At 38.7% G+C, this 14,634-nt stretch overlaps 1 protein-coding gene across 7 annotated transcripts in view; it reads right to left on the minus strand.

Moving 5' to 3' along the window:
* SLC12A1 (solute carrier family 12 member 1) overlaps positions 1-14,634 on the minus strand; it is a 101,357-nt gene that overhangs the window by 22,009 nt on the left and 64,714 nt on the right. For all 7 annotated transcript variants that reach the window (XR_649103.4, XM_009210111.3, XM_009210113.3 and 4 more), the window contains 2 exons: positions 13,070-13,176; positions 8,119-8,201 (listed from right to left, as the gene is read on the minus strand). Coding sequence is in view for 6 of the 7 variants with exons in the window: in XM_009210111.3 (XP_009208375.1) it covers positions 8,119-8,201; positions 13,070-13,176 (190 nt within the window). In the remaining variant the exon portion in view is untranslated. The remainder of the gene's footprint in view (positions 1-8,118; positions 8,202-13,069; positions 13,177-14,634) is intronic.

Genomic DNA, 14,634 nt, shown 5'->3' on the forward strand with positions numbered 1-14,634 from the left:
ACAGGGTTCATATGCAAAGAGATCTGCATATGCTTCCCGCCATGAAGACCCTCCTCCTGTGGCTTATTATTATTATTTCAGAGTTGTTTTATTACCTTCCTACGCTTTACCATCAGATGAACCTAAACACTCTCAGGCACATGGTGTAATGCTAAGTTAATCCCCCCAAATGATGGCCCATCCAACATGTAATTTTAAAATGAGGACCCTAAAGATATAGGTCTATATGGAAGGCTGCACTAGAGCAGCAGCACTGGTACCCAGACTTTGTGGTCACTGTCCTGGATGACGGCACCCTAGCTGTTATTTTGCCTTCTGGGGTGTTGCAGGGGGCCACTTATGGGGTAACCTGCTCTTTGCAATCCTCTGATGTGGAAACTGTAAGGGCTGCCCTGGGAGGGGACTCTTCTTTTTTCTTTTTTTGGGCAGGCTCCAGTGGGCCCTATGATTAGCCACTGGTTGCCATGCTCTTTGTCCTCTAGTTTGGACAAAGAGGGAAAAAAAGATAAATCCTCCTTTGTAATGGAGTCAGCTGGCTGAGCGAACTGGGAGCGATTCCAACAATTTGCTTGAAGGTATGTGCACAGCCCATCCAGAACAGAGCAAGCTGCAAAATTGCAGGCCTGAGAGACAAAACCAAATTTTGCTTGAATGCTTTAGATGTAGCAGTTTCCTCAAAGATGATAGAGACAGAAGATTACAGAGAGTATTTATTCTAAAGGCTGAAATCAGCTTGCTTTGCCATCTTGGATTTTTAGATCCATACCATGGTGTGATCCCTATTTGCATAGTGATTTTCACAAGTTCTTATTCAAGTTAATTCTTAATTATTCACTTGGTAGGTGATCTAAGGCCTCCTTCTGTGCACTCCTTCCTTTTCGCATTTCAGCGCTAAACAGAAGTGATGTTTTGATTATCTGTTCTTTTGAATGATCTATCTGGTGTACTGCTTGCCTCTGTTTGCATGCAGGGAAATTAAGAGTAGACTTTGTCAAAACATTTTTGTCAACAGAAATACTGGCCAGATGACTTGCAAAGGCATACCATTAACCACAAGGGGAGCAAGCCAAGAGAGTATGAATGAATGGATATAAGTTGATTTCCACTAGCCTGACAATAAAAACTATTTATTCTATCATCACCACCATCACAACTACATTTTTAATTTTCAGAAATTACAAAGCCCTTTCTACATAGTGTCTCATTTGATACCAATACTGGGATGCACGCAGAGCTGGTAATATTCTCCCCATTTTACTGAAAAGAAACTTGGGCTCAGAAAGTTCAAGTGATTTGTTCAAGGTAGCACAGCTAGTGACCCAAGTCTTCTGCTCCCAATTGTAGTGTTTATCCCTCTTCTCCCTTCTCCTTCAGTGATATGCCTTGATCGCAATAGCTGCCTGTTGAAGGAATACCCAGTCTGCAAAACCATCCCCAAATTTCTCAATCAGAATCAATCTCCTCTACATTTCCGTAATACCTTGCTTAAACCTTTATTCCACTAACTACTGTAACTGTGTGACTCGGATGTCTATCTTATTCACAATGGACTCCAGACTCCTGGAGGGCAGAACTTATGCCCTATTTCATCACCAACATTTATTGAAAGTTTACCGTATGCCAAGTACAATGCCAAACACTTTGCAGCCATCCAATTCGTTAATCCAAAACAACAAATCTGTGGCATAGGTACTATAATTATTCCCATTGGAAAATGCAAAAAGTGAAACACAGAGAGGATGGGTAACTTGACCAGCATCACACAGACAAAAGATGTCAAAGTTGGGATCCAAACCCAGGTTTGTCTATTCCAAACCCTATGCTTGGACCTCATGTTATCCCTCCCATGTTCTTCATGGTGCCACCCGTGCCGCTATTACCTGGAGCCATGTTTGCACCAATAGGCACTCAAGAATTGTGTGTTGAAATAAATTAAAGAACAGATCAATGCTGTTCAATTCAGTTCAATAGTTTTGAAAGTACTGTCTTTATAAAAGAAGAAAAACAAGTGCAGAGTTGTGAAGAATGGGGGTGTGAGAAGTGTCTGTGTGTGTGTGTGTGTGGTAAGTACAAAAGACAATGTTTGAAAGAAGTGCAGTTAATACTGTATACAAAGTTATATAAAAAAGGGACAGATAGAGGACAGAAGGTGGGACCAGTGAGATAAGAGCCTGGGAGATGGAAGTGTGAGAGACAAGTGGGGAAGGAGAGGGGACTTTTCTCTGGAAAGGACCACCACCTGGAAATCCTGTAATGGTAACTACTGGGAACTTGAATACATTAGATAATTCTGTAGTATCTCATAGTTTATAAGGCCACATTGCTACTGAGAGATAGAGATAGAGATAGAGAGATAGAGATAGAGATATAGAGAGCACGCCTGCCCTTCTCTCTTTCCAAGATGTTTATAATCTCAACCCGAAGTTACGATGGTGGAAGAAAAAGCTCAGACCTTTAGGTTCTCTCAGTTGAGAGTAGGTTTCTAATCCATGTTGTCATCCACATCCCAAACAGTTTTCATAGTAATAACTAAGAGTGACTCTTGAGCCATGCCGTCATGTAAATGCCAAAACTGCTTTGAATAGTAGTTACTGTATTTTCAAGTGCTTTATAAATTGATGATATGGTACCCAGTTGGAGTGACTATATTTTGAAACTCAATTTACTTGTCAAGATTGCTTCAAATGTTATGTCCCCAGTCTTTTTTTTTTTTTTTTTTTTAAGATGTCTTTTAGAAATAGGCAGAGGTCTACAAGTTACAACCTGCTTTGAATCTTAAGGATTGAGAGTCGTCAATTATCTGACACCAGAAGGGAGATCAGGGAAACCCACTGGGGAATGGCATCCCCTCCCATTTTACAGCATCCTTTTTCTTTATTAATTATTAAGTTAAAATTCTTTCCTTGCTCAATAACTCAAAGCTGTAAATGCTCATAAGAATCAATGTGCTGTCCCCCAGGTGAAGTCTAGTTGAATAGAAGGCAGGAAGCAATCCTGCAGCGGTTGCCTTCTAATCAAGTAATTATTTACTACACTGCCATCTGTCTTTATTTTTCTAAGCCACTCGATCAGACATAGCAGTATCCCCGTGCTCTGAGATGGTCACAAATCATGCTGTACTTATGTGGAATACTTGACCACAATATATTGCAAATCATTTTCCATCACTTTATTTCTTACCAGTATAATTTGGACTCCTTGTTGTAGTTGGAAAACTTGCTAAATATCCCTGGGAGGTGAGCAGTATGAAATATCATGATTTTTTTTTTGTGTGTGTGTTGTCAGGCAATAAATTAATTTATTAAGAGAAACTATAAGTCATCAGTATTAGATGAGTTGCTACAGTATACAAGTTACAATGTTATGAGCATCGATCTTATTTATATTAAAAGTTATTCTCTTCACATAAGCCTGTAATACAATATAAAAATAATTGTCATTAGCTGGTAAATTACCTATAAAGCTGATTTCTATTCACTGCTTTATTAACTACAGTATATGGGCACTCTGAATTGCTAATATTTCCTTTAAATTATAATCTGTGATGACACTGTGGTGCCTGTGTTGGAAAAGCTATGATGATAATCATTAACATAGTATAATGCAATACTTAAGATTTATCAGGCCCTTATTAGGCCCTGAATTACAGCATAATATAATGAAATGCAAGTTTATTTCTTCCAATTCAAAATCTAATAAGAGGTTTGTGTCATAAATTACATAAACCTCAAAACAATGCATGGAAATGTGGCGGAAAGTTAATTTCTATCATTATGTTGTTTTTCTGCTTGTTCTTCATGTACTTGTATAATATTGTTTTTCTTTGTTTACCCTAGATAGTTGGTACTTGTAATTATTTTATTAGCATCCAATTGTATTTTCCCTTTCTTGACTAAGAAGCAGAAATATTTCAAACATCAAAGTTTATTTAAATAGGATACAACCCTTGGGAAATTAAAAGGGGATGCAGTTCACTGCCAGGATTCTTTGAAAAATACAGCAAAACTTGGTTGCTGTATTGCTTTATAGAAGTAAATTGATGGTGCATCTTGGCAGATGGAACAATGAGGGGTGGGAGCAATGCTTTTCAGCTACATCACATCTTTCACCTTGCAGAGAGCAACATAACACACAAAGCAAATGTGTAATCTAAATACAAGTTATATTTTGCATTCTCATTTTTAGATGGAAAACATTATAGCACAAAAGCCAGGAAAAAAAATTAAAGTAAAACCTAGGAAGTTCGCAACAGAACAGTTCTGTTAATAGTCAGTTCTTGTAACTGCCCTCAAAGTTAGGTCTATCTTTCCACAGACAGGCAGCCCCCTTGTTGGGTGTCTTAAGGAACACATAGAAACAGCTCTGCCTCATTCCCAGAGCTCAGATTTCCCCATTGCCTCTCGTTATATGTCATCATCCTCTCTAGCTCTTCTTTTTCAAAGATGAAACAGGGGCTTCAAACAGATATAGGTTTGAATCCCAGCTCTACCAATGACTAGCCTTGTGAATCTTGGGTAAGCCCCCATTTTACCACCTGTAAAATGGGGACAATGATAATACTCTCCTCATAGGGTAGCTGGGATGATAAATGTTATATGTGAACATGAAGCATAATAGACGGTGCATATTAAGTGCTCAAATATTTTAACTATTGTTGCTACAAAGTATTAAGTTCTACTAGGAGGGAATATACATTAATAGTGAATGCCCAGTGAGTGGGAGTTAGTGTTTCTGATCTGGAGTTTAAAATATCCATAAAGAAGAAAAGCGGCATACAAAGGAAGGCTAAAGTCACCAAGAGATAACCTTTTGTGCTACAATTTTGCATAAGATGCACTCTCCTTGCAGTTTTATTTTTTAATGCTCTTCATTATCATAGAGTATACATAATCAGATAGTAGCTACCTTATAAAAACACTTGATCTCTAGTTTTTTTCTTCATCCTCCTCTTCTCCTACAACATACCAGAATGGTTGCATCAGAAAATTCACCTAATCCACTCATATTCTTTCCTGTTTTGATGGAGACAATCATGAACCAGCAAATAGAATACGAATCCATCAGGCAACAGCCCTTAAGAATTCTTTTTTCTTTCTGCTAAACCTACTGAGAATACCCTGGTACTGCTCCTGTGCCTTGGAGACTTCATGCTGCCGGAGAAAACTGGACAACCACAACTGGGTTTTCACTGTTGTACACTGATCAGTTCTTGCTGATCTTTTTCATTCTCTATCATGACTTTTTAAAATGCTTAACTAGTTTCTTCTCATTCTCAGTTAAACTATTCCTCTCTTGCTTTTAGAAGTAAACCATTGCTCCAGCTTAAAAGAAAGAATTGAGACTATTGTGCATCATCTTCTTTGATTTATCACTCCACTCTCACAAATCCACGTATCCCATCATCAATCCTCACCTCCTTTGCTCCAATTTTAGATGAAGTGTTTTTTGTTTTTTTTTTTCTGTTTCAGGCCAACTCTTCCATTCATGCCTTTCCCTCAATTTTCTGTTCCTCCTGGATCTTACTCCATGGGTCGCCCCTTTCTTTGCCTACATCTTCAATGTTTGCACTCTCTTATGCCATTTCCTCAGTCTGGAAATATGATTTGATCTCCCATTCAGAGGTCTATAGGTTCCCCACAGTAAGCCTGCTCAATCTCATTCCTCTTGTTACCATCCAAGCTTCTCAGAAGGGTTGGCTACATCCATATTCTCTGCTTGTTCATCTCATAGTCTCTTCTCAACCCACTGCAATCTCGATTCTGATAACCCTGCTTTACAGAAATTACTTTCACTAAGATTACCTGTGTCATGCCAATTCCATTTGGTTCATGATCTTACTGTACATTTCTGCTGCATTTGGCAATGTTGATTATTCTCATTTTGAGCACTGTACTCCCATGGTTTACCTGACCCCAGACTTCTGGTTTCTTCATCTTTCTGACCTCTCCTTCTTTTCTTTGGGGCCTTTTTCCTACTCTTTGGAGTCCTTGGCTACACACACTCTTTGAGTTCTATTTTCTAGGGTGATGGTTTCAATTCACATTAGCCATGATGTCTCCTGTATTAGTCCACCCAGGTTGCCATAACAAATGCCACAGACAGGGTGTCATAAACAATGTACATTTATTTCCTCACAATTCTGAAGGCCAGAAGTCCAAGATCAAGGCATCAGCAGGATCGATTTCATTCTGAGGCCTTGTTCCTTGGCTTGAAGACAGCTGCCTTCTCACCATGTCTTCACATGATTACCCTTCAGTCTGTATCCTAATCTCTTCTTATAAGGACACCAGTAATATTGGATTAGGGCCCACCCAAATAACCTAATTTTACCTTAATTACCTCTTTAAAGACCCTGTCTCCAAATACAGTCACATTCTGAGGTCCTGGGGGTTAGCACTTCAACATATGAATTTGGTGGGGGCGGAGAGACACAGTTCAGCCCATAACATCTCCTAAATCTGTATTTCCAGTTCAGATTTCTCTTTTACGATGAGGACTGTCTAACTGTCTGTTAGACATTTCCCGTAGGATTTCCCACATGAGATTGTTTGAAATTGAGCCAGGCATTTCCTCATTAAACCTGTACTTCCTCTTGCATTTCCCATTTCCATTGGCTCATCTAGTCAGCCAAGGAGTTTTTCTTTACTCCTCCCTTTCCCATATCCCACACATCCAATCAACTCCCAAACGCTGCTCTTCGTACCTGCAAAATACTTTTCAACTCTGTTCTTTTCTCTCCATCCCAACTGAGGCTGCCCTAGTTCAAGCTGTCTCCTTGTCTTATTTGATTATTGTAGAACTCTTTGATTTGTCTATTTCCATTCTAGTCCTGAGTCCATGCCCCGTATAACCAAAAGAGCATGAGATCTAAAACCCAAGTTTGACCACATTATTCCCTCACTTGAATCTCTCTGATGGTTCCTCATTATCTACAGAATGTGATCCATCTTTTTAATATGGCAAATGAGGCTTTTACAGTCTAGATCCTCCTTATAGTGGCAGCCTCATATTTTACTATTGTTGGCTTCCTACTTTTCACTTCAGTAACATGAATCTGCTTTTGGTTGTCTATATACTCCATTCCTCTCTATTCCCATGTCCTCACCTTTGCAAACACTTTCCTCTTTGTCAGGAATGCATTCTCCAAACTGTCTCTTTACTTTTCTCTCACTCAACTTTGTCTGGTTAACTCCTACTCATCCAGTAAATCTCAAATCAAAAGTAATTTTCTCCAGAACGCCTTTTTGGAGTGAGGTAGGTGCCCCTTCCTTCTTTCCCATAATTCCTTATTTATACTTATTATAATGCTAATAATTGATCTACTTCCCTTACTAGGCTGTGTGTCTCTTGAGGGCACAGACAGAATTTATTAATCTTAGTCTACCCAGCACCACTTGCACCTACACTATGCCTGGCACATAACAGGCACCAGAAAAGCATCATTTTTTTCTTAATGTTGTGTTGTAAGCGGACTCTGCTGTGAGGCTCAGCGGAAGAGATAAGTCATGAATTCATGTCTTGTGCTAATTTTTCAGTAAGTATATCAGTATGTTCTTTATTTCATACACAAGAGAGTATGTTTAAATTCTAAGACTAAGCAAGTATACCAAATTCTCTACAGGGAAAAAACAAAGAGTCACTCATCTGAATTAGTGTTTCTGCCTCTGACTTAGATTAGTGATTCACAGCATGATACATTCAGGCTCATTTCCATGTTAGCTACAAACCAGTTCATAGACTCTCAAAAGTAAAATACGTGTTTTTCTGGGGAAAGAATTAATCTTCATTTTCTGAAACATCTTGCAGAAATTAATTTGGCAGGTTATTTTACTGAAGTTGTTTATTTTCCTTGATGCTGGCTTTGTGGTTTTGTGATAAGAAAAATAATTGATGACCACCTTGAATTCCTCAATATTTGTGGTTAGCAGGGCAAAGGCTGCTTGTGTTAGCATTGGAGAAAATACTGGGGGAACTATATGCACTATGAGTTAGCACTAGAACGTAAGCTCCACCGTTAAGGAGTTTTGTCTATATTGTGTCCTGCTATATCCTAGAACAATGTCAGGCACAAAGTAGGTGCTCAATAAATACTTGTTGGTTGAATAAGAAAGTACATACCTTGCACCTGAAGAACCTGAGAGATGTCAAATCCTTGGCTGATTCTGACTATAACCACACCAATCTCAAAATCAAATGCATCACTGAAAGAGGAAGCAAAACAGTTAGTGTTTTAAATGGCTATTTTAATCCTCAAGCTTAGGACTAGTATTATACTTGCTTCCAGGATTTTGATATAATGAAACTATTAAAATCCACTTTAGAATATAGCCAAGAGCTGATGCATGTGTTTGTTTGTTTGTTCTTCCCTTATGCCTTTTTAAAGTATATTTTGGGTAGAGGTAACTAAATTATTCACTCTAGCCAATTTATTCAAATAATACTATACATCAGAATTTTGATTAAGAGCTTGTCGCATCTTTTAAAAATAATCGAATCTTTTATACAGCGAGCAAAACAATCACTGGCATATTTAGAACACAGAGTTTACAGACTGCAAAGACTCTTTGAAATGATTAGCCACCACCCCCAACATGGCTGCCTCCTAGAAGGACTCCTATAACATTTCTGATATCAAGTTCATGGTTAGAAATGTCTCCAGTTCCTCTATTTTCAGAATTGACTCTAAACTGGTCACTTGGAGCAATGCTTTTTCATGGCAACCCTACGTACTCGCTCTTGTGTTTTCTCTGTATGCAACCCAAAGGAATTCGATTACCTAGAAGAGAAATAAAGTCTGTCTGTCTTTTGTCTCTGTTTGAAGAGATTAAAGTTTAAGACATAAATGTTTTCTCTGGTGCTAAACATGGAAGCAAGTCAATTAATACTTGAAGTCATTTAAATTTTTTTTCATTGGGAGGTCCTTTGTTTATACTTCTATGGATCTAAAACTTAATGACTTCTTGCCATTAGGTCATCCTACCCCAAAAACAATTGTCCCACCATATGCAAACAGTTTCCAATGGCCAAAGTCAACCTGAATTTTCATTTGGTATACATAAGTTTGGAGCAATATGAATATCCACTCAAAATCCAAACCATAAATAATCTTTTCTTAACAGAATAGGTCCATTCTGGCACAAGTTGTTACAAAGTAAATTCCTCGTAAACAAATCTTGTTTCTGATTGTCCTCAATTATAAAAAGTAGACAATGTGCTCCACAAAAAAAATTTGGATTCTGTGTTAGGTAGAATAATGCACCCTCAAAGTATCCTAATTCCTGGAACCTGTGAATGTATTTCCTTACATGGCAAAAGGGACTTGGCAGATGTGATTAGGTTAAGGACTTTGGGATGGGGGAGATTATCCTAGATCACCTGGATGGGACAAGAGTAATCACAAGGGTACTTAAAAGTGAAATTAGGAGGCATAAGAGGAGGTCATAGTAATGTGATGTGAGAGGAACTTGACCAGCCATTGCTGGCTTTGAAGATTGAGGAAGGCATTCCTGAGCCACACCCACATGAGGGAAGCTTCTGGAAGCTGGAAAAGGCAAGGTCAGAAATTTATCCTAGAGCCTCTGGAAGGGAATGCAGCCTGGCCCACACATGCCAGACTTCTAATCTACAGAACTGTAAAATAATCAAGTATTGTGTGTGGTCATTTTTTTTTTTTGACAGAGACTGGCTCTGTCACCCAGGCTGGAGTGCAGTGGTGTGATATTGGGTCACTGCTACCTCCATCTCTCAGGTTCAAACGATTCTGCCTCAACCTGCTGAGTAGCTGGAATTATAGGTGCACACCACCATGCCTGGCTAATTTTTGTATTTTTAGTAGAGGTTGGGTTTCATCATGTTGACCAGTTTGTCTCAAACTCGTGACCTCAAATGATCTGCCCACCTTGGCCTCCCAAAATGCTGGGATTATAGGCATAAGCCACTGTGCCCAGCCTAAAGTATTGTTTTAAGCCACTAAATTTGAGGTACTTTGTTATGGCAGCCATTTAAAACTAATACATACAAATTCTAATTAAAATTAAACCATACTTGGCTAGGTAAGATGGCTCACGTCTGTAATCTAAACACTCTGGGAGGCCAAGGCAGTGGCTCACCTGAGGTCAGGAGTTCAAGACTAACCTGGCCAACATGGTGAAACCCCAACTCTACCAAAAAATATAAAAATTAGCGGGGCATGGTGGTGTGCACCTGTAGTCCTGGTTACTTGGTTGGCTGAGACAAGAGAGTTGCTTGAACCCAGAAGCTGGAGGTTGCAGTGAGCACAATTGCGCCATTGCACTCCAGCCTGGGCAACAGAGCGAGACTCTCTCTTAAAAAACAAACAAACAAACAAAACACTAAACCATACTTAAGAATATTACAGACATTTAAAATATTTTATTCAAAGAAAAATGGTAAAATACTATAGTTTTATAATAATACCCCTGTGTTAACAATAATACTGTACTTTAAGTCATAAAGCCACAAAAATTGGAAAGGGAAATGTAATATGGACACATGATTGTCACTATTAGCCTCATTGCTGTGCTAGTAAAGTCATTTAACTTTACCAATCCAGTTAGGTTTTATACTAGTACAAATATGGGTCACCCTAATACTGAACTTTATTACCAAGGAGATCTATTATTAATATGCTGTAAAAGCCAGAGACCTCCTTGGTTCAGTATTACTGGGTTTGATTATTTTGCTCCCTTTGGATTTCTAGAATATTTGGGATGGTAGGGAGGTTGGAAGACAGTCTGAAGTAATTCTATATTAAATAATGGACTATTTCGTTGAAGATTTACACATTACTTCCTATTTGCTCTACCCCCGCCCAACCCACCCCATCCCTTTTGTTCCCCGAGGTAAACATGAAATTTTACTGAAGAATCTGGATAACAGAGGACAGATCTGATCAATTTCCAAGAATGTCTGGTCAGCAACTGACTGATTCTAAATATATCAAAATACTGTTTGCTGAGCCTGGTAAAATTCTTATCCCGATCACCTGGTTTAGCCTTAACTTACTGAACTTATAACACCAGCAGAAGCCAGATGACAGCACGTGGCACCCAGGCTTTATATGTTTGGGAAACACAATGCACTTAGTAGATAGGTTCCACACATTAGAAAGACTGTTGAGTGAATTTCTGTTTGTTCAGTAATTCCTGTACTTTTAGAAGATAAAAGTTATTTTCTTATGCTTCCTTTCAATAGAACTAAGAATGCTTTTGTTAATATGTTGCATAAATCTGCTCAATATAATGATAAATGTTATGATTATAATAACAAGGGGTAGAAGAAATAGCCTACTTTAAGAAGTGCTAAGCGTATACTTGTTTTCGGCAGATAGGATGAACTTTGAAGTGCAGCTGTATCTCCTAGGGGATGTCATGTACCCTGTGGTCTGAAATCAAAGTGCAGCCAGATCCCAGACACAGGAAACCTTCCATTTCCAGAGATGTTGACACAAAAGATGGCTTTTGGGCATAGCTAACATTACCCCTCTGGAGTCTGATAGAGTATTTTCAAGCCTAGAAGAAATGCTCAACTTTCTTTTCTTTTCTTTTCTTTTTTTTTTTTTTTGAGATAGAGTTTTGCTCTTGTTGCCCAGGCTGGAGTGCAGTGGCGTAATCTCAGCTCACTGCAACCTCCATCTCCCAGGTTCAAGTAATTCTGCTGCCTCAGCCTCCCGAGTAGGCACCCACCACCATGCCCAGCTAATTTTTGTATTATTTTTGTATTTTTAGTAGAGACGGGGTTTCACCATGTTAGCCAGGCTGGTCTGGAACTCCTGACCTCAGGTGATCCATCCGTCTCGGCCTACCAAAATGCTGGGATTACGGGCGTGAGCCACCGTGCCTGGTCTGGTCGAAAGGCTCAACTTTCTACAGTGTTTCTCTCTGTATGTGTAGAATTTGTTTTCTCTTATTCAAAGGAAAAAAACTAAGCCAGGTAATACTTGGAGTATATATGTATACTCCAAATGTTACATATTATATACTCCAAGTATTATATGTATATATGTATACTCCAAGTATTATATATTATATACTCCAAAACTGTGAGTATATATACACACACACACACACACACATATACACACATATATATATTTATACATACATATACACACAATTTTGGAGTATATAATATATAATGTAATACTTGGAGTATATAATATATATAAAATACTTTGAAGTATGTAATATATATTATATATAGTAGAAAATATATAATACTTGTTTTGGAGTATATAATATATAGAGAAAGCATAGCGTTATGGTCATGAGTTTCAGCTTTGCATTTGGATAGTCTTGGGTTGGAATTCCAGCTCTGTCACTAAATGCTGAGATTTTTCAGTATGCTACTTAATTTTTAATGTCTTTGTCTCCACTTGTAGAATCGGAAAAAAATAATAGTACTTTCTTCGAAAACTTTCTATGAGAATTAAATGAGATAATTCATGTTAGAGACATTAGCCTGCTGCCTGCTAGTCCTTTAAGATCTATCATTATCACCTGTATCCTAAGCCTCCTCAAATATTAAGCTATTAGAGGTTATGTACCACCAGAAACTCACATTCTGTGCACAAGCCATTGACGCTCCACCTGGTAACAGAAGCACCTGGCATATGGGAGCCTCTTAGCAGAGGAAGATATAGGGCTCTGGGATAGTGAACGAATTATCAGAGACTCAGAAGAAGACAATGACTGAATTGGAGACACCAGCCAACCCAAGATTCCAGGTGTTTTGAAAGAAAAATTTCTCTTTGCTTAGCTGTGCTTTGCTTTTAATCTTGTAAATAGATCTTAAGGTTGTAACTCTAAACATTTACTTTTTTCTCTGACACTGGTGTTTCTCTCACCCTGCCTCCTCTGACAGTCTGATTCCTTCAAACTCTATTATTGGTGGTGTTTTTTTCACCTTGGGAAAGAAGTCAGAGTACCAGGGGAATGTGCTCTTCTCAGGCAATTTAATCTGACACAACAGTGTTATGTGCAGTACAAGTTATGTACTGCCCTGGTTAGTGCTTTATAAACAAGAACACGTCTTGAAAGCCATCACTTACTGTATGATTCCCACGTAGTTCTCAATCTCTGTCAAGGGAGCTTTCCTCCAGTTTTTCTTATATCCAATCACCAGAGTGTTTGGTTTCATTCTTCCTAAGCCTGAGGCCTAAACAGAGGACATAAAAACATGGGCAATCCTTACCGTACTGGGAAACTACCAGCACAAATGAAAAATAATGTCTAAAGGAGCACTGAAGTAATGTTCTGAAGATTCTGAAGATTAGATTACATTTTAGTGCATGTCCTTCATGCCCGTACCCAAGCATAAAATAGAAAGATTAATTCTAAATCATCTCAGCTATAAATGGATTTTAGATGACAGAAATGTAGCTTTTCTAAATTAGGAGTCATTTGCATTTCTTCTGACACACTCATTAAAATGGTTCAATAATTTAAAATCAAGTGAGGGTCAGCTTAACTGTTGGTATGCATGTTGTAACTTAGTGGTTCAAAGCTCATTTCCACCTGTTATATCCATAATGTCATCAGCAATAAAATCCATGTTTGGAAAATTCTTATGTACAAGGATCACTGAAATCTCTACTTATGTTATTTATTGAAGAGTGACTGAATTATGTTTCCAAAACCTAATTCTTTTATATGACAGTATCATTAATAGCCATCTTCCATATCAGAAGTGTTGTTTCCCTTCATTAGACGACAGCATACAGCTTCTAGTTAATAAAATTTAATTTGACAATATTACTAAGCATCTATGAATTGCACAGTGCTGCGTCAGTTTTGGTGGGAGAGTGGTGAAGCACATTCTTTGTCCTCATGGAACTAAACATGGTGAAGAAGACAATATTTACACAAATACTTCTAATATACATGCAAATGTAATAGAAACTCATATAGAAGAACAAAGGAAGGAAACTTGAATTACAGGTGAGGATTCATGGCCAGCTTCATAGGAGAGGTGGTATTTCGACTGAGTCTTGGGAGTTGGTGAGACATTGACAGGTAACGATGGGAGAGCAGCCAGGTGCGATGGCTCATGCCTATAATCCCAGCACTTTGGGAGGCTGAGGTGGGTGGATCACTTGAGCTCAGGAGTTTGAGACTTGCCTGGCTAATATGGTGAAAACCCATCTCAACTAAAAATACAAAAAATTAGCTGGGCATGGTGGTGTGCGCCTGTAATCCCAGCTGCTCTTGAGGCTGAAGCAGGAGAATCGTTTGAACCCGGGAGGCGAGGGTTCCAGTGAGCCAAGATCGTGCTACTGCACTCCAGCCTGGGCGACAGAGTGAAACCGCATCTCAAATAAAAAAAATAAGATGGGAGAGCAGTGGGAGTCATGGAAGGTAGTTCTGTGTCATGGGAAGAGTGAAAGAAATGCCAGAGCTGGACATTTTAGAGGAAACAATAGCAGGTGGAAGGAGATAGGCAATGAAGGAGGGCTCCTGAAATAAACTTTGCCTCCAAAACATTTGGTGCACTGTTCCTAGCCCAGCAGCTTCTTGGAGTCCTCATTTGGCCCTTGGCAAATGTGTGGCAGTAAGAAGTTATGGATGTAGTCTTTTCCACAGCTACACTCTGAGGATTTGATAATTTGTACCATAA

The sequence above is a fragment of the Papio anubis genome, chromosome 7 (genome assembly GCF_008728515.1).
Source record: "Papio anubis isolate 15944 chromosome 7, Panubis1.0, whole genome shotgun sequence".
Classification (NCBI taxonomy): Eukaryota; Metazoa; Chordata; class Mammalia; order Primates; family Cercopithecidae; genus Papio; species Papio anubis.